At 35.5% G+C, this 20,000-nt stretch overlaps 2 protein-coding genes across 27 annotated transcripts in view; both read right to left on the minus strand.

Moving 5' to 3' along the window:
- LOC141378159 (uncharacterized) overlaps window positions 1–20,000 on the minus strand; it is a 416,515-nt gene that overhangs the window by 274,921 nt on the left and 121,594 nt on the right. The gene's annotated exons all lie outside the window — the stretch shown is intronic.
- Window positions 1–20,000, minus strand: part of triob (trio Rho guanine nucleotide exchange factor b) — a 252,209-nt gene that overhangs the window by 69,038 nt on the left and 163,171 nt on the right. For all 26 annotated transcript variants that reach the window (XR_012391967.1, XR_012391966.1, XR_012391965.1 and 23 more), the window contains 12 exons: window positions 19,594–19,708; window positions 19,401–19,516; window positions 14,846–14,968; window positions 11,925–12,119; window positions 11,661–11,776; window positions 11,211–11,277; window positions 9,146–9,255; window positions 8,995–9,064; window positions 5,661–5,750; window positions 4,976–5,068; window positions 1,043–1,154; window positions 748–938 (listed from right to left, as the gene is read on the minus strand). Coding sequence is in view for 13 of the 26 variants with exons in the window: in XM_073925797.1 (XP_073781898.1) it covers window positions 748–938; window positions 1,043–1,154; window positions 4,976–5,068; window positions 5,661–5,750; window positions 8,995–9,064; window positions 9,146–9,255; window positions 11,211–11,277; window positions 11,661–11,776; window positions 11,925–12,119; window positions 14,846–14,968; window positions 19,401–19,516; window positions 19,594–19,708 (1,398 nt within the window). In the remaining 13 variants the exon portion in view is untranslated. The remainder of the gene's footprint in view (window positions 1–747; window positions 939–1,042; window positions 1,155–4,975; window positions 5,069–5,660; window positions 5,751–8,994; window positions 9,065–9,145; window positions 9,256–11,210; window positions 11,278–11,660; window positions 11,777–11,924; window positions 12,120–14,845; window positions 14,969–19,400; window positions 19,517–19,593; window positions 19,709–20,000) is intronic.

Consider the following 20,000-nt stretch of genomic DNA (forward strand, 5'->3'; position numbering starts at 1 on the left):
TTGTCTTGTTTTATGCTTGAGCAACTAAATGGATGCCAAAGTTTATTTAACTGAATGTATTTTAATGACAGTTCACAATAACAGGTCACCGGAAGTTTATCATTATGGGAAAAACACTAACTCAGCATATACCCTATGTGGTCATGTGACTGGCCCATGAACGTTTCCTGCTTGTTCTCAAACTATTTCATAACTGTAGCAACAGGCAATTCAATCATAACTTGATGGTAAAACATTATGTATCAATATGTGGCTCTTTTTGGATTCTCTGAAGCTATAGAAATTAAAAAAGTAAAACAGGAAATACATTGGGACCATTGTCTTTGTTTACATCCCTAAAAATGGTCTATAGGTCAACAATTCATTTGCACAAGGTAATCCACTGAAAAAAAAAAGTTTGTTTTGGCAATCTTCAATCAAATTCACACTATTTGCTTCGACGTTTGAAGTAGCGGTCCTTTTCTATTAACATCATTTTGATGGCTTCAGCCACAATATTCTTAACCACGCCCTTCTAACCATTAGTTTGCTATGAGGGAATGATGCACAAAAAAGAAAGCCCCGCCCCCTACACAATATTCAGATTCTGCCAGAAGTCCATCAACATACTGAAATAGAAATCTCAGCAACACCTCAGTCTGTTCACACGGATATTAATTTGTCTATTATGAAGTATAACCATCCATAATCCAGGAAACATTAAAGAATAATAATAATTACTGAACAAAATGATAGGAAAGCCCATACCATGAGCTTGCTCTTGTAGAGGTACTTGCTCCTGCCATTGGAATCTTTGACGTCCTTGCTGAAGATGAGGGACATTTCAAAGAGGAAGAGGTGTCGCTCTCTGCCCTTACGGATCAGAGTCTTTGGATCCCAAACCTGGAATGACTCCTGCAGAATCAGCTCACCCTGAGACTCAATGTTCTCATCGAAACCTGAAAAGACATGAGGAAAAGAGCAAGAGACAGAAGGGAGAAAGAAGATGAGTTATAAAACATAGGCAAAATAAAAGGTAGCTGTGTGCTTGAGTCATACTCACCTTCTAGCATGCTAAGGTGCATAGCATCGTTAGCTCGTTTGGGTACGCTTAACATGACCTCCAGGCCATCTTTAATTTCTCCTTTACCCTCCTCACAACACGTCAATAGTTCCTACAAACAAAAAAACAAACAAACAGTGATAATTTAGCATCTGGGTATATGTTCTTACTCTTGTGAAGACTCTGTGTTTAGTCGAAGCTAGGATTGTTATAAATCTGTCTTTAGTTTGTGCTAAGCTTTTGATTATTCTATGTTTAGTCTGTGTGTGTGTGTGTGTGTGTGTGTGTGTGTGTGTGTGTGTGTGTGTATGTGTGTGTGTGTGTGTGTGTGTTTAGTCTAAACTAGACTTGTTATGATTATATGTTGTGTGAACTAAAATTGTGATGATTCTGCTTTCAGTCTGAGCTAGACTTGTTATGATGCTGTATCTAGTCTAAATCTAGACTTGTGATGTTTCTATATTTAGTCTAAATCTAGACTTGTGATGATGCTGCATTTAGTCTGAACTAGACTTGTAATGATTCTGTGTTTATTCTGTGCTAGACTTGTTCTAATTCTGTTTAAGTCTGAACTAGACTTGTTATGATGCTGTATTTAGTCGAAAGCTAGACTTGTGATGATTCTGTATTTATTCTGAACTAGACTTGTGATGATTCTGTGTTTAGTCTGAACTAGACTTGTGATGATTCTGTGTTTAGTCTGAACTAGACTTGTGATGATTCTGTGTTTAGTCTGAACTAGACTTGTGATGATTCTGTGTTTAGTCTGAACTAGACTTGTGATGATTCTGTGTTTAGTCTTAACTAGAATTGTGATGATTAGTCTGAACTAGACTTGTGATGATTCTGTGTTTAGTCTGAACTATACTAGTGTTGATTCTGTGTTTAGTCTGAACTAGACTTGTGATGATTCTGTGTTTAGTCTGAACTAGACTTGTGATGATTCTGTGTTTAGTCTGAACTAGAATTGTGATGATTAGTCTGAACTAGACTTGTGATGATTATGTGTTTAGTCTGAACTAGACTTGTGATGATTCTGTGTTTAGTCTGAACTAGAATTGTGATGATTAGTCTGAACTAGACTTGTGATGATTCTGTGTTTAGTCTGAACTAGACTTGTGATGATTCTGTGTTTAGTCTGAACTAGACTTGTGATGATTCTGTATTTAGTCTGAACTAGACTTGTGATGATTCTGTGTTTAGTCTGAACTAGCATTGTGATGATTAGTCTGAACTAGACTTGTGATGATTCTGTGTTTAGTCGAACTAGACTTGTGATGATTCTGTGTTTAGTCTGAACTAGAATTGTGATGATTAGTCTGAACTAGACTTGTGATGATTCTGTGTTTAGTCTGAACTAGACTTGTGATGATTAGTCTGAACTATACTTGTGATGATTCGGTGTTTAGTCTGAACTAGACTTGTGATGATTCTGTGTTTAGTCTGAACTAGAATTGTGATGATTCTGTGTTTAGTCTGAACTAGACTTGTGATGATTCTGTGTTTAGTCTGAACTAGACTTGTGATGATTAGTCTGAACTATACTTGTGATGATTCGGTGTTTAGTCTGAACTAGACTTGTGATGATTCTGTGTTTAGTCTGAACTAGACTTGTGATGATTAGTCAGAACTAGACTTGTGATGATTCTGTGTTTAGTCTGAACTAGACTTGTGATGATTCTGTGTTTAGTCTGAGCTAGACTTGTGATGATTCTGTATTTAGTCTGAACTAGACTTGTTATGATTCTGTGTTTAGTCTAAGCTAGACATGTTATTATGCGGTATTTAGTCTGAAATAGACTTGTTTTGATGCTGTATTTAGTCTAAAGCTAGACTTGTGATGATTCTGTGTTTAGTCTGAACTAGACTTGTGATGATTCTGTGTTTAGTCTGAACTAGACTTGTAATGATTTTGTGTTTAGTCTGAACTTGACTTGTTATGATTCTGTGTTTAGTCTGAGCTAGACTTGTTATGATGCTGTATCTAGTCTAAATCTAGACTTGTGATGTTTCTATATTTAGTCTAAATCTAGACTTGTGATGATGCTGCATTTAGTCTGAACTAGACTTGTGATGATTCTGTGTTTAGTCTGAGCTAGACTTGTGATGATTCTGTGTTTAGTCTGAACTAGACTTGTTATGATTCTGTGTTTAGTCTAAGCTAGACATGTTATTATGCGGTATTTAGTCTGAAATAGACTTGTTTTGATGCTGTATTTAGTCTAAAGCTAGACTTGTGATGATTCTGGGTTTAGTCTGAACTAGACTTGTGATGATTCTGTGTTTAGTCTGAACTAGACTTGTGATGATTTTGTGTTTAGTCTGAACTAGACTTGTTATGATTCTGTGTTTAGTCTGAGCTAGACTTGTTATGATGCTGTATCTAGTCTAAATCTAGACTTGTGATGTTTCTATATTTAGTCTAAATCTAGACTTGTGATGATGCTGCATTTAGTCTGAACTAGACTTGTAATGATTGTGTGTTTAGTCTGAGCTAGACTTGTGATGATTCTGTGTTTAGTCTGAACTAGACTTTTTATGATTCTGTGTTTAGTTTAAGCTAGACATGTTATTATGCAGTATTTAGTCTGAACTAGACTTGTGATGATTCTGTGTTTAGTCTGAGCTAGACTTGTGATGATTCTGTGTTTAGTCTGAGCTAGACTTGTGATGATTCTGTGTTTAGTCTGAGCTAGACTTGTGATGATTCTGTGTTTAGTCTGAGCTAGACTTGTTATGATGCTGTATCTAGTCTAAATCTAGACTTGTTATTATGCTGTATTTAGTCTGAAATAGACTTGTTATGATGCTGTATTTAGTCTAAAGCTAGACTTGTGATGATTCTGCGTTTAGTCTGAACTAGACTTGTGATGATGGTGTTTTTATTCTGAACTAGAATTGTGATGATGGTGTTTTTATTCTGAACTAGAATTGTGATGATTCTGTGTTTATTCTGAGCTACACCTGTGGTGATTCTGTGTTTAATCTCTACTGGTTAAGTAATGGTTCGATATTTAGTGAGAACTGGTTATGTGAGGAATCAATGTTTAGTCTGAACTAGACCAAATCCCGTTCAGAGCCGTAACATTGATTGTGTAGGTCTGGAAACAAGATGCTGCTCATTTATGACCCCAACACATCAGTAAGCGAGCAGCCTCATGTTTCAAGACCAACAAAATTAACAATATGGAGTGGCCAGCTCAGTTCCCAGAATTTAACCTAATATAGAATCTGTGGACTGACATATAAAATGCTGTTTCTAAGGCAAAACCAAGAAATGCAGAGGGATTGTTGTGTGTAGCAATTGTCCAGAGGTGCTAGATTGAATGAATCCATGCAACAGATATGTGAAGCAGTTCCCAGAAACAATGGCTACACAACTAAATATTACTTGGTTGATTCACAAGAAAGCTAAATCTTTAAGCAATTTTTCAGTCAATATAGATAAATATTGGATTTTTTGAAACATCCTACATATTAGTTTTGGTCTTTCTGTAAATTATTAATCCATTTAACAAATTTTCTTCATGTTTTGACTTAGAATTAAATGTTTAGTGTCCCCAATGCATTTATGTGCGTTGAAATTAAAAATATTATAAGGATGTTGAGCTTTTTTTTCAACACACTGCTATTATTTTGAACACAACTGTATGTAGCACTTCCCGTTTGCGTTGCAGGGAAAAATAAGACAAATTTACATTGTATTCTACACTTTGATAAGCAACATGAGCAGATGCTTGCTTTCAGTGTCTTCTGACCAAGCTCTTTGGTGGCTCTCTGGCCCATGGAAAAGGAAATGTTTTTTACAAGACTCATCAGATGATCCAGTTTAACCGAACCTGCAAAAGTACTAGATCTGAACTAGCACCTGCATTCATTCTAGAGGAAAAAGGGCATTTGCTAAGCTTGTTCAAGGTTTGGCTGAACACATACCTTCAGCAGCAGCTGATACTTGGTGATCCTCTGAACCGGTTTAATAAGGTACGATGAGATGGAATTGGCCAGCCTGTGCCTCTGCTGGATTTCCTGCACACATACAAACGCACTCAAGAATTTGAATCAAAGAACAAACACCTTTCACGCAAACACACATGAAAACAATCCGCATGAAAGCATTTATCTATCCTTTTGATTTTAGATGGCTTCTTGATAGCAATTGTGCAGAAGCTCAAGGCTACAGTTATTCATCGGCGCTGAAAGAAAAGTCTGTCTGTTCTGATCGCCTGGCAACAGTTTCATAGTGAGGCATCACTGGTCCCCCACCCGCCCCCAGACACACAGGAAGTGCCCTCTTTCTAAGACCTCCACCTACCAGCTCAAGAACACAACTGATCAACAGACCACAGAAGCATTAACACACACACATACACAAAAACATATACACAGTTATGGAGACATACACTAGTACTACCACAAATGCTGCTCACAATGTCACATACATATTCATATAAACACCCACATTCTCTGTCAAACATACAAAACAAGTGTTATATAATCTGAATATTAAACTGAACTTTCTCAAGTTCATAACTTGACATTAAAGCGATACTAAGAATCATGTATATTTTCATTTCCAATGCACAGATAAGAGTTTCTGATGTATCTGCTTAATACTCACATCAAAATAGGGCCCTGCGTGTTCCAGAATCAGCTGAGTGGAGTCAGGCTTATTCTTACAGTAATTCACATACATCTGAAATTTGTCCGCCTGAAAGGAAATACACATGAAATGGTTTAAACATTTTCGAAGATGCTGTTTTTCGATTTTTAATACCTGTAGTAGTTTTTCTTTTAGGTTGATAAACTTTTAACAGAATGTGTTAAATACAAATTGATTCGTAAGTTATAAGAGTAAGTAAAGAGATGAGTAAGAGATGAATAAAGTGAATATTTGGGTAAAGCAATTCACTGAAATTGTTTTAAATATACAGTCAAATGCATCCTGGCTAATTTGTATAATTTTTCTAATATTTCCCAAGTGACGGTTTAAGGGGTAAGGACATTTCCACAGTATTTATATATATTAATACAACAGTTCTGTCTTGTCCTCGAATCTGATGTGATATTCTGCAATAAAAGCACTCGTACAGCCTTTTCACTGTTGTGCTCTTGTGTATTGTGCCCACATAAAGTGACAGCAAATCAATAAACTCACTACAGTTTGACAAATATTGCAGCTGTTGGACAACACAATGTACTTTTGAGGCTTTTTTGGGTGAGAATGTAGTTGTTTAGATTGCACCTCTGCAGTTTATTTATAAGGATACAGCACATTTTAAATCTTTATAATTTCTGCGTCCATCAGCCTGTCATACTGAGCAGAGCAAAGACGGTTGATGTTCTACCACAAGATGGCGACAGAGACTGCATAATAAAAGTCCTCAAGAGAGAAAAACAGCATTTTCTCAGCATAAGTTTCAAACTACAGCTGAACAAATCATTACAGAACAGGTAAGAGACATTCTAATGCTGTGTTCACACCAGACGCGAATAGACATCCTGCAATGCGATACGCGCGAATGACGTGATTGAAGTATGAATGAAGCGGCATAAGTTAAGCGATTTCCTACAAACCGCTCGAGGTGGAAAATCTGAAGTTTAGCAGACATTTGCGCTGCATCATCCAATCAGGAGCTTGCTTTTGTGGGGGCGTGATTATGACATAGTGCCTGTTGTTTGTGTCCCGTGGGGAAATCCTCTTGCTGACACCAGACAACAATTCATCAAACAAGGCTAGGCTCAGTCTAAAGCGCAGCTGAAAGGTTAAGTTTCTGGAGTTGTTTTTGAACTCACAGAGATAGGTACACCTCTGAAAGGATCTAGTGACACGGCGCCAATTGAATATATATACTGTTTGTAGCTGTCCTAAAGTGCAAAAACACAGCTATTCTCACAATAAAACCCATGTTAGCCAGTTATCACCGAAGCTAGAGTCACCGGACAGACAAAAGCCATGCCTATGATTTGAATCCCTATCATTTGTGAGGGGAATTTGATGCGCGAATTAACCGAATTTGACGCGAGAATGAAGCGAGTAAACTCAAAATGTTCATGTGTCTGTTTACGCGCGAATAAAACTATTTATTTGGGCGTTCCTTTTCTGGTGTAAACACAGCAAAAGTCTATCCCTCTCTTTTGTTTGTCGAAGTGCTGTATTTATACTATGGTATTCTGGTAGTGATTGCGTCGCTTAGGCTTTTTCAGGGTTAATTATAGTGAAATTCTGATTGCAACAGAGAAACAATGGAAAATCTTTGTATACTGATGGCATTTCATGCCATTCAGCCTTATAATCTTTAAATGTAAGCAAAATTACCTGTTTTGTCATAATTTTTGACATTTTGCTAGAGAATCATTCAAACTAAAAAGTGACGTTGATAAAGTAGCAACGGTTTTGGCTGTTTTGACATCAGCTGCAGATGTAAATGAACGACAGAAGAAGTTCCTCTTACAAAAGGGGTTTTGAGACTCCATGTTTGATTTTCTTTTTTATATAAACTTGCCTTCCAATATATACATTATGCCATCAAACTGTTGTATAAACACAGTATCACACTCGTAGCTGGGCGATATTGCCATATCATCACTGGTGGGACACAGATATACAGATATATAGTTTTTTTTTTTTTTTTTTTGATTTGCTACAGAACTAACCACTGTTGCTCAATGACATGCCTAATTAATCTAACTTGCCTAGTTAACCTACTCACCCTAGTTAAGCCTTTAACCTGTACTTAAAATATTTTCTACTGTCATCATGGAAAAAGTAAAAAAACAATTTTTAGAAGTTATTAAAAACTCTGTTAAACAGCACTTTTGGGAAAAAGATTACAATAAAATATCCCAGCAGGATAATTTTTTTTTACCTTTACATATACAGTGCTCAGCACAATTGAGTACACTCCATTTTGAAAATGAATATTTTTATATATTTCTCAGTGAATAAAGAACATATATTTTGGTGCATTTGAACAAAATAAATTTAATAAACATAAATATTTATTAAAATAATATTTTAGTCAACAAACATATTTAGAAATAAAAAAGATAACACAATTACATTCATGCGAAATATTGAACAAACAAATTACAAACTACAACATTTCAACTAAACTGTATACATTTTTTTGTTTATTTTGCTCGTTTTAACATTTTTCTTTAATATTTTTCTATAACGTAAATTTGGAAGTACTAGTTTTGGACTGTTATAATAAGTTATTTGTTAGATAAGCTCTAAATTTGACTACTGTATTGACTAATCCAATGTACAGTATATGCACAGATATAATATCGTAAAGCTCCTATTGAAAATATTAATTTAAATGAGAGATTTGTGAGGGGTGCACTCATATATGCTGAGAACTGTATGTAATTTACTTGCTTTCCATTGCTTTCTATTAATAAAGACTACACTATTTTACATAAATGGAATTAACTATGTCCCTTTACAATCCAAATAGTGCAATAAGATTTTTAAAATGCATCTATTATGCTCAACAAGGCTTAAAGATACAGTAAAATACGATTACAATATTGCATTATTATGCCTAAGCTAAATTTTCAATATCAGAGCTCGCCTGATCCTTCACAAACCAGCAATGCTGATTTGGTGCTCAAGTTACTTTAAAAAAAAAATTATTATCACTGGTTACACTACTTAAAAATGACATTTTGAAAAAAACTCTTTAGCATCTAAGAATCCTGGGAATATTATTATTCATTAGTTATTTTAAGTAGCATTTATACATATTTATGATGTTTAATCTCTCAGTTTTGAAATAAAGGACTCATTAAGTGATATCATATGTAAATGATATATAACTCTTATAAAACTGTGTATCTACACTGTAAGTGCAGTAACCCAGATTTATGTGCTAAGGATCTGATTTAATATCAACATAACGCCAGCGCGCTTCGTGATCAGATTATCTCCAGCACACTGACACACTCACCCATGTGACAAAACAGTGACCCACATCCTCTGGGAGCTGCTCATATTTTTCCAGTTCTTTAAGGAAAATGCTGAGAAAGAGAGGAAAGCAACAGTAAGGAAACGATGGATGTTAAATAAATGAAATGATTATTTACATTAAGTTCACTGACTTGTGATGGAACTCGTATAGATCTTGCATGTTGCCAAAAATGATGTGCTCTTTGTTGACAATCCCTGGGGGAATCTCCTCCACGCCACTGCTCATCTCCCAAAGATAAGTCTAAAACACACAAACACACTTGCAGTTACAATTCTGATAACAGACTAATGCTATTAATAAATAAAAAGCATTTCGGTGCAAATTCCCAATGTGTATTTTTTTTCGTTTTGTTAGCAAAGCCCATCTTCCAATGATCCAACCAGCTCCAAAATAAGAAAAACAAGCACCGCCATACATTTTTTATACTACAGAAACCATATCAAGTAGATGTCCGTCAGAAAAAAGACCAACCTTAACTTTAGTCAAGGACTATAGAATACACAAGACGTGTCACTTGTATAGTTTTGAATGGGGAAAAGTGTAACGGTCAATACGGTGAATGAAGCCCTGCCTTCTAGTATAGGAGCCAATTAACAATCGATATAAACAGACGATTCTCCGGAGGAGGGGCTTGGAACTGAGTTTCTGCAGATTTTGTGCGATTTAGAACATTTAGAAATGAAAGTAAAGAGTCAGTTGTTGTTTAATTTTATTAGTGCTTCCTCATATGAAATTTAATAGTAAGATACATTAATATGACTTTGACATGCTAAAATGACTTGATTTAGATGTTGTGTTGTGTCCACATGCCTTCTCATTTATTTCACTGTTTGTGTGTGTTGTGTTTGAGCTTGCTCAATGTGCATGAGCAAATGGGTTGTGTCGCATTGCAATTAGTTTTTATTTGACACAACTTTTCAGGGCTCAAAACTAAGGATTTAACAAATGTATCTCTGACCACATCAAAAATAAATAAAATATTATTACTTAGCAAAATAAATATGTCAAAAAAATAATACATAATATGTCAAAAAATAATTAATATGTCAAAACAAGCCAAACATAGCTGTAAAAAAAAAAAAAATACATTTTAAAAAGAACTATTGTCATGTATCTAAACTATGCAAAGTAATCTGCCCTGGCTAAAGGTCCCAAATCAGCAGTTACTACACATAAATGAGAAGTTAATCTCATAATAAAGCAATGTTGTTGTAAAAAAATTATAATTAAACCATATTAACAAAAATAACTCTAAGCAAAAGAAAGCAGGTAAAAACATACCATGATAGAGAAAGGGTGATCACGTGCACATGGTTAATGTTATGTAATTAATACTTATATAACTATTAATTATATAATTATATAATGTTAAAAATCTGTTAAAATAATAATTAACGAAAGCAGTAAGCGCTGATGCTTATACAATGTTTTTTTATATACATTGAGCTTTTGAGAGCAGCGGCTGTGGGTGCACGGTCATCGCTTTTTGTCCAGTCTATTTCATAGAGAACCGATCGCACCAGTTGCGCTTCCTCTAGGCATGGTTGCTTTGCGCAAGTAAACGGGAGCGCGCACCCTTATTAACAGTCTTGTGCGCACGAGTGATCATCCTCTCATTTGGTATTTAGTATCTGCCTTCTCTTGTTCGTGCGAACACAGTTATTTTTGTCAGTGGTGCTGCTGCTCGATTCTAAGATCACATTTGCACATTAGGCCATGCTTATTGCCATTCCATAATTTAAAGAAAACTACAATTTGAAAATTATTTCAACCAGCTAAAGTGGCTAGTGAGAGTGTCTGTCTAACCCGCCACAGCTCAAATCTACGCGCATTTGGTGGGTTGGCGGGTGTTAAATGTAAAGCCCTGTAAACAAGTATGCTTACTTAGCATGATTCTTAAATATCTGCAAATATATGCTTGCATTTTTATACTTTAGAAAAGTCAGAAATATATTTAAAAAGTATTCTTATATTTAAAATAGTTTACCCTAAAATGTGCACATTAAAAACAAGCATTTAAGCATTAAGAAGGTTCATTTGAGCATGAGACCAAACAGTAGCTATTGCTGCTTGTACTGTAGTGCAGTGAATATATTTATAGCGCAGAGCTTTTGTGATTTGTCCAGAGTGGACGTTGGTGCACCACACCCTTTAAATGTTGCTGTCTGTTTTGAGTAGCTTGTGACAACACTTACATCCATACACTCCCGCAGATCTCTCACATATGCCTTCTCAGTCTGAATGAGCTCTGCCATTATAAACCTGAAAGAGAGAGAGAGAGATGTAACAGGGAAATGTACCTGAGATCTATTGTCAGTATTTGTTTAAAAGCACAATGCTTCTGGGAGGAGCTTTAATTTAGTATACCCCACACCCCCCAAAACAAAACAAACACATCATCCAGTTGAAGCCAAAGTTTTTAGCCCTCCTGTGAAATTAATTGTTTTATTTGTCTGACTTCAACTGTATATATACATGAAAATAAATAATGTGAGGGTACAACTCTGCTATTAAAGGAGTAAACAGAAGCACACACTGCCACTTTACCTCCAAAATAAAACAAAATTTCGATCTATAAGGTCTTCATCAGGTTAACAGGTCGGTGAACTCTGTTGTTATCATGTAAACAGGTTTAGAAGACGTACTCTTTTCTGCGAGCTGATTTGCGTTTCTCTTCATTCAGTTCGTGGTTGACATCTCTGAGTTTGACCTCTGCTCCAGGAGCACTGGCTGGAATAATGTCCAGCTGCAGATCTTTACTCTGAAATCCCCCCCACAAAAAAATGTTTTAGTGGCTAGAAATGTTTTTCAAATGTTAACATTATTATTATTGACATTAAATATATTGTTCATCCACACTCTGGCCATGCAGGCCTTATCAACACACCCACTCTCACAGTCCTTCTCACCGCTTTGTTGGAGTCAGTGGACAGGCCGAGCGCTTTCTCCAGGCAGGATCGGTACTTGTCCATGCGGAGGGAAAAGTCACGGTAGCGTTTGTCCACGGACGCGACCCATTTCTGAATCTCGCTGGCATGGGCGTGGCCCTTCTCACAAAAACCATCAGCCAGCTGGATCAACAACTTCACCCGCTCTTTGGTTTGCTATGGAGAGAGAGAGAGACATACATTGATTTAGAGACACGTGTATGAGTGTAAACATCACCAGGGAACTGTATTGTGATTTGCTGTGATGGCTAGTGAGTTAATAAAGCTGTGACTTGCTTAGAATCACTGTTGTAGAATAATGTTAGACATGAAGAATTAAAAAAACAGTTCACCAAAAAAAAAAAAAAAAAAAAAAAAAACGACGGTCATCCTCATATATTAACATATCAACGAAAAAGCAAAGAGATAATAAACAAAGAACTACAACAACAAAACAATAACAAACAAATGCTCTTTTTTTGGCCTTCTACCCTTGTCCTTTTTATTAAATTAACAACATTTATGAGGAAAGGAGTGAAATTGGTCCAAAAGTTTTTCAATCTCATACATTACCTTTTATAACACAAAAACATTAAAGGTGCAGTGTGTATGTTTGACACCCAGTGGTTGAACTAGTTATTGCATGCCTGGTTCAAAACACCTTCTAGCGCAGGTTGCCAGATTGAAAACACCAACAGCAGTGCCTGACTGTCAAGCCTAAAGGCTGATTTAAGTCGTGTTCTAAAATAAAAGCAGTGACATGTGATAGAAGGAATATTTTAAATATTAAAAGAAGATTTTTTTTTCTAATCAACACCTGAAATTTAGATTTTAAAAACTTTGACAATGATCACCTCAGGTACACCTCATGTGCTTTATTGCTTTGATTTAATTGTGTTAAATACTAATAATGTGAGTTTGAATGCCATTTTACATGACATTTATTGCCATACTACTGAAAGCAGCAGCAGATGGTTCACCTCAGATCTTGAAAATAAAGTAAATCATTTAAAATTGAACTGAAGCCAACAATAACCAGTGATTCAGCATGCATATTTAACAACGTTAAAGAGGTTTAATATGTATTAATTAGATTATATACCCTACTATTTTACTATTTTATTGGAGTGCAATAAGTACACTAGTGGTGTATGGATGGCGGTTATATCTGAGGGGGCTTCGGATAATCTGCCGGTCGGGTGGGTTTGGTAATAAAAAAATACATTATGATTTATTGTGAGTGGGTCACATCTGGATGTAGCACGACATTGCAGTGGACCAGCGAAAAAGCAGAGAGTGGGCTTTACAGAATGAAAAAATAAGACGCCCAAAACAATGGATGAAGTGCAAGAGTACTGTTCAAACCTTCAGTTAGAGGAGTCATCAGAGGAAAATCTGCTTATAATTCTTGGAGATGCAAGATGGCTTATTTACACGACTGCAGCACCTTGCAAAGAATCTTGTGCATTACAACAAGCGGTGTGAGCGAACGCTCATTCAGTGCAGTAGTCTTTTTTTGCACAGTAACAGTAATGTTAAACATAACATAGCTGCCGTTTAGGCTGAAGTGGCACCCTTTTTGTTATCTTGTTCTTGTATCTGTAAAAGCTAAAATGTCTTATTTTTACTTTCTGTATCTATTTGAAACTGAAGAAAATGTTGTCTTAAAACAAACTTTTGTTTTTATAAATGAATGTTCATTTAAAAACTTTTGCAATTAACATATTATTTTACTATCAGAGATGCGCAGATTAGCTCACTGAAACTGCTGTTAATATCCAGGGTGACCTATCATAATGCCTAAAACAAAGAATTAAATGAATAAAGTGACGATCGGGTGCGGATATATATATATCTGATAACATTATATGTGCGGGTGAGTGGCAGGTGGATGATTGGTATGAAGCCACAAATTCGGGTGACAATTCAGCTGATCCGCGCATCTCTAAAGTGCACTATTCTGTGCTTCGGAATGGCAGTATTTAAATGTCTGTTGTGTTTCATCTGGTGCAAACAGCCAAATCACTGCAAATCTCATCAAGTAGCATGTTGTTAGAGCACTAGGTTACAATGTAACCTGCTAACCTAATGTTTCCGTTCATAATATTTATATTATTTGCTAATTAATAACCACCTCATGTGGAACTCTGAATCTGTGTCTCATTTCGGAATCTGCTACTGTCCCCCGGAGGTCACATTACACTTTGAAAGCCTTCTTGACTGAATGAATGAATCAAATATGTGGTTTTCTAGCAAGGCAACCAGGAGGGCAGAAATATAATTGGCTAATCTGGCATTGGACGGGTTAAATGACCAAAACAAAGCCAGCCATTCCGGCACGTAACTCACATTTTCAAAGCAGAATATTTGACTTCAGCATGGTTTTTCAGATAAACAAGAATGTTCACTTGGCTTGTTTCTTAAATATCTGCAAACATATTACAGTATTTTTATTCTTTAGGAGAGTCAAATACTTACATACAGCACCTTTAACTTAGTAAAGTATAAGTGACATGGGGAGGGGTAAAATCTTTATAAAAGAATCTTTCCGCAAGTAGAAGGTCATTAGGCAAATTCTAGGTAACGTTTTATCAAATACTATGAATTCAGACAGACTATATAGATAACCTTAGTCTATAGACCATTTGATGCCATTGGCCTATAATCATTTGCTGCTTGTTGTAAAACTATTCCAAATCTGTAACCAGAGGCAATTCAATCATAACTTGATGTTATAACAGCTATCATAACATTATTTATCAATATGTGGAACTTTTTGGACTCTCAGATGCTATGAAAATTAAAATTGTAAAACAGGTAATATGTAAGAACCATAGATTATATAGACTTGATAACCACACATCATATTATGCACAACAGGATTACAAAGACAGGAGAAAAACCTTGGCTGTAATCTGGAATTCCTCATGTTCTTTCAGCAGTTCCTGTGTGTGGTGTATAGTGGAGCCCGTGGAGGTGTGTGTGGACAGGTAAAACTCTCCTGTGTCATGGATCCACTCCAAAGCCTGCAGAAACAAAAAAGTGACAAGTCAAAATATGAATATGAAATGTGAATATAGGTATTTTACTAACATTTTGAAACTCAAAAGAACAGCACTTAAGGGACCAAACAATGGGTCTTAACCAAATTAGCGCATGAAATGTGCGTACGGACATTTTCACGGATAAATCATGATTCTTCATACCAAAATGAATTCAACATGTATGAAAAAAATCAAGAACAACTTAAACCACACATAAAGTAAACAAGAGGCCTTATAAACGTTTAAAATTCTCGATATAATTATGTTATTTCAGAGTGAATGAAAAGTAACTAGACAATTGTTATCGAATAAAAATCTATATTAGAGTGTATATATAAGGCCTTACATGGAGCTGGTTTGGCCATGTATTATGCAAATTACTCCACTACAAATTCACTAACAGAAAATTGAGTTTTAAAACAAACTCATGTACGTAGGAAAGCTTCAGAGAGAAGTTCAAATTTGCATATTAATATGAAAAATGTTCCCAATTATTAGTGAATAAGACCAATCGCCTTTATATTGATATACTGTAGTATTAAGGTGCAGTCATGCATATATGGAGAGTTTATTTGCAAAAACAGATACACTAACTACATTTTATTAATTTTGATAGATCATGTTTTTTTTTTACATAAACACACACTTTTTGAAAATGAACAAGATTGAGTTATTTGTTTTGTGGTCATACTTTATTATAATGGGTCCTTGACACAATGTAACTATACAGTTAACTACTGAGTAATGTTAATTAATGATTTGTACTATATGGTTGGGGTTAGAATATGGGTTGGGTTCGGGGTCAGTTGCATGTAATTATGCATGATTAATTGTTATTACTGTAGTAAGCACATAGAATGTGTCACAAAGACAAGTGTTACCCTTTTTTTTTTGCTAATAACCACTTCTTAGAAATATGGAAGTGTGTGGATAGTCATGTCTATATGTTATATTCTTATGCATCCATGAGAGGGAGCAAGATGTTTAAAAGTACTCCAGCACATTTGCAAGCACACTCATATTATTTTCATAACATTATTTCAGTCAAATCGTTAAGTGATTTCAGAACAAATATATTTGGTTATTTGGTGTTGCATTATATGCAGGTTTGTCACTAATATTGACTGACAAAGTTTTTCTGGTGGAGCACTTTGTGGTCAAACTGAGTCCTTACTGTCAATTACTAAGTATTTAAACAGAGAACGAAAAGATGAATTCTAATCCTGTACTAGATGTCCCGAAACCATATACTGTAATTATGCAGCATGACACAATTTGTTCTTTAAAAGTATGTATTAAAAAAGTCTTTTCGTTTTTTTAGGCACCGTAATACGGTCAAAAATTATATTTAAGTGTTCTAGAAAGAGCTAAAAAGGCTATACTTTTATTTATACAAGTTTATATAGAAGTCAAGTTAGACCACTGAATGCCTGACCGGACATGCTTCTGTTATTTGAGTGTGCAGAAATACTTGTTGTGTGGTGTGTGGTTGTGTATGGCATAAAATAATTTAATCTATAGATGGTAGGCTTTGAAGTATGTATTTCTGTCTGTGAAAATGTATGTTTAAAGGAAGTTTGAAAGTTTCTTACACTTGATTTTTAATCTTTTAAAAGCTTTATATACACTCACCGGCCACTTTATTAGGTACACCTGTCCAACTGCTTGTTAAGGCAAATTTCTAATCAGCCATTCACATGGAAACAACTCAAAGCATTTAGGCATGTAAACATGGTCAAGGCAATCTACTGCAGTTCAAATCGAGCATCAGAATGGGGAAGAAAGCTGATTTAAATGACTTTGAATGCGGCATGGTTGATGATGCCAGACGGGCTATTCTGAATATTTCAGAAACTACTGATCTTCTGGGATTTTAACGCACAACCATAACTAGGATTTACAGAGAATGGTCCGAAAAAGAGAAAATGGTATCTCTAAAAAAACACATCAAACCTTGAGGAGGATGGGCTACAGCAGCAGAAGACCACACCGGGTGTCACTCCTTTCAGCTAAGAACAGGAAACTGAGGCTACAATTTGCACAGGCTCACCAAAATTGAACAATGGAACATTGGAAACATGTTGCAGGGTCTGATGAGTCTCGATTTCTGCCGCGACATCTGCAATGCCACAGCCCACCTGAGTATTGTTGCTGACCATGTCCATCCATTCCTTAATGACCACAGTGTGCCCATCTTCTGATGGCAACTTCCAGCAGGATAACGCGTCATGTCATAAAGCGCGAATCATCTCAGGCTGGTTTCTTAAACATGACAATGAGTCACTGTACTCAAACGGCCTCCACAGTCACCATACTGTACATCAATCTAATAGAGCACCTTTGGGATGTGGTGGAGTCTAAGATTCGCATTATAGATGTGTAGCCGACAAATCTGCAGCAACTGCATGATGCTAACCAGTCAATATGGACCAAAATCTCTTGGAAATATTTCCAGTAGCTTGTTGAATCTCTGTCACGAAGGATTAAGGCAGTTCTGAAGGCAAAAGGGGGTCCAACCCGGTACTAGTAATGTGTACCTAATAAAGTGGCCAGTGAGTGTACAGTATACACTACTTCATATATAAAAACTGGATCCCTAACCAAACAGAAACGTCAGGGTTCAGAAATGTGTACACCCAAATTAATTTGTTATAGTAAATAAAATGTTAATAAACAGAAAAAATCAAGAAAAAAATACAATATATATATATATTTTTTTTTCAATAACTCAATTGAATTTAAATGTATTACCTTCCAATTCCTAAATATGTTAGGTGACCAAATTGTAACTGTAATGAGTATAACAATTTAATACAACTGTTTCATTTAAAGAACTCACAATATATTGACTATATTCACTGAGAAATGTATAAAATATTCACTTTTGTTGGTGTACTCATTTACATAAAAGCGTTTCAAAATCACAAGCTCCACTTGCTAGTTGTGAAAATTCCAAATTCATAGTGCTTAGTTTTGAGATGTTTAACATCACAAAGATTGATAGATTAACATCTTACACAACACATGGGGCCTAAAATGGTATACATTTACACTATGTTTCAGAATTATAGCCATGATTTCACTGTAATAATGCAAATTTAACATTAATGATATACAGTATGTGTCTGAATTTGTGTCTGTTGAATTGAGCCTCTGTCTGTGTATAAATGTAGAGTATACAGTATGTTTACATGTGCGTTCTTGTAAAGATTGTGTTTTTTTTTTCAGAAATACTGTAATAAATCACAATTAGATAAGTTTTCTTTAAAACAAGCCAAATAATCTGCCAATAGGTTCAGCGAAATACACTACCTGACAAAAGTCTTGTCGCCTATCCAAGTTATAGGAAAAACAAATAATAGCTTGACTTCTAGTTGATCATCTGGCATCATATAGGTGGCTTATATTAAAGGCAAAGGCCTCTAGATCACGTTTATTTTAATAAAATAAAATATGATCATGCCTGGATTTCTAATTCTTTAATTAGGACAGTAAGGTCTAACTTTGCTTAGACAAAAGTCTTGGCACTTAACAGAAATAATGTAAACAATATAAAGTCATGCTGCAGTGGAAAAAGAATGAATACTGTTTATGACTCCCATGAGCTTGGAGGACTGCATCCATACATCTCTGCAATGACTCAAATAAATTATTATTAAAGTCATCTGGGATGGCAAAGAAGGCGTTTTTGCAGGACTCCCAGAGTTCATCAAGATTCTTTGGATTAATTTTCAACGCCTCCTCCATCTTACCCAGACATGCTCAATAATGTTCATGTCTGGTGACTGGGCTGGCCAATCCTGGAGCACATTGACCTTCTTTGCTTTCAGAAACTTTGATGTGGAGGCTGAAGTATGAGAAGGAGCGCTATCCTGCGGAAGAATTTGCGCTCTCCTGTGGTTTATAATGTAATGGGCAGCACATTAATACCTCAGGCTGTTCATGTTGCCATCCATTATTTTGCTTACCCCATTGGCAGATTATTTAGCTTGCTTTACTAAAAAAACTCACTTAGTTTTGACATATTATTTCTGAAAACATTCTTTTTACTTATTTCGACAATGCTTCTTGATATACACACACACACACACACACACACACACACACACACACACACACACACACACACACACACACACACACACACACAYATATATATATATATATATATATATATATATATATATATATATATATATATATATATATATATATATATATATATATATATGGAAAAGAAAAAACAAAAAAAAACACAAAATGAAAAAACAAAAAAACTGTAAGTAAGTAAAAGACAAAAAAAAAAAAACTTTAAGTAAGAAAAGCATTTTTTGTAGTGCACTTAAATAAAACCAGCCCCAGTCTGCTGACAGCTCTACTTTTGGTACTAGCTCAGATCTGGAGCAGTACTAACCTGTTTGGCGCTGCGCTCAAACACCACATACTGCTGACACTGGTCAAGCCTCCTCTTCCTCATGGTCCAGAAGTGCAGAACCCGGTTCTCTCGCTGTAGCAGCTCATTCAGGATGTCTGCAGGACACAGGGATGTGTTCAAAAAATGTATAATCCAATAAATAAAAGATTGAAAATAAGGATAATAGACTCACTTTTGACTTGTTGTTCTGGGGCTTTGACATGTGCAAGCATTCCTGGCATGTTCACGCTGTTTCTGTGTAAATACTTGAGGAAGACATCAGCATTGCGTCTGGCTAGTGTGCAAGCCTGCAGAAAGAGAGAGAAACAATTTATGATTTGAGTACACTATAAAAAATACTTTTCTTAGAGTTTTTGTTTTTAGTCCAAATATTGAAATATTTTTAAATAAGAAAGCATTTTATAGAAAAGCAAAGATTTTGTCTTGTTTTCAGAAATAATATGTCAAAATTTACTACGTTTTCCCCAAGCTGCAACCCCCTGCTCTCCTTGGTGAAGCTAATACGGAAATAACTGAAACTGCAATTCATTGAAAAGCCACTGTGGCTTGCTCCAAAACAGAGCAAATTTCTATTGACTC

This window comes from Danio rerio, chromosome 16 (genome assembly GCF_049306965.1).
Source record: "Danio rerio strain Tuebingen ecotype United States chromosome 16, GRCz12tu, whole genome shotgun sequence".
Classification (NCBI taxonomy): domain Eukaryota; kingdom Metazoa; phylum Chordata; class Actinopteri; order Cypriniformes; family Danionidae; genus Danio; species Danio rerio.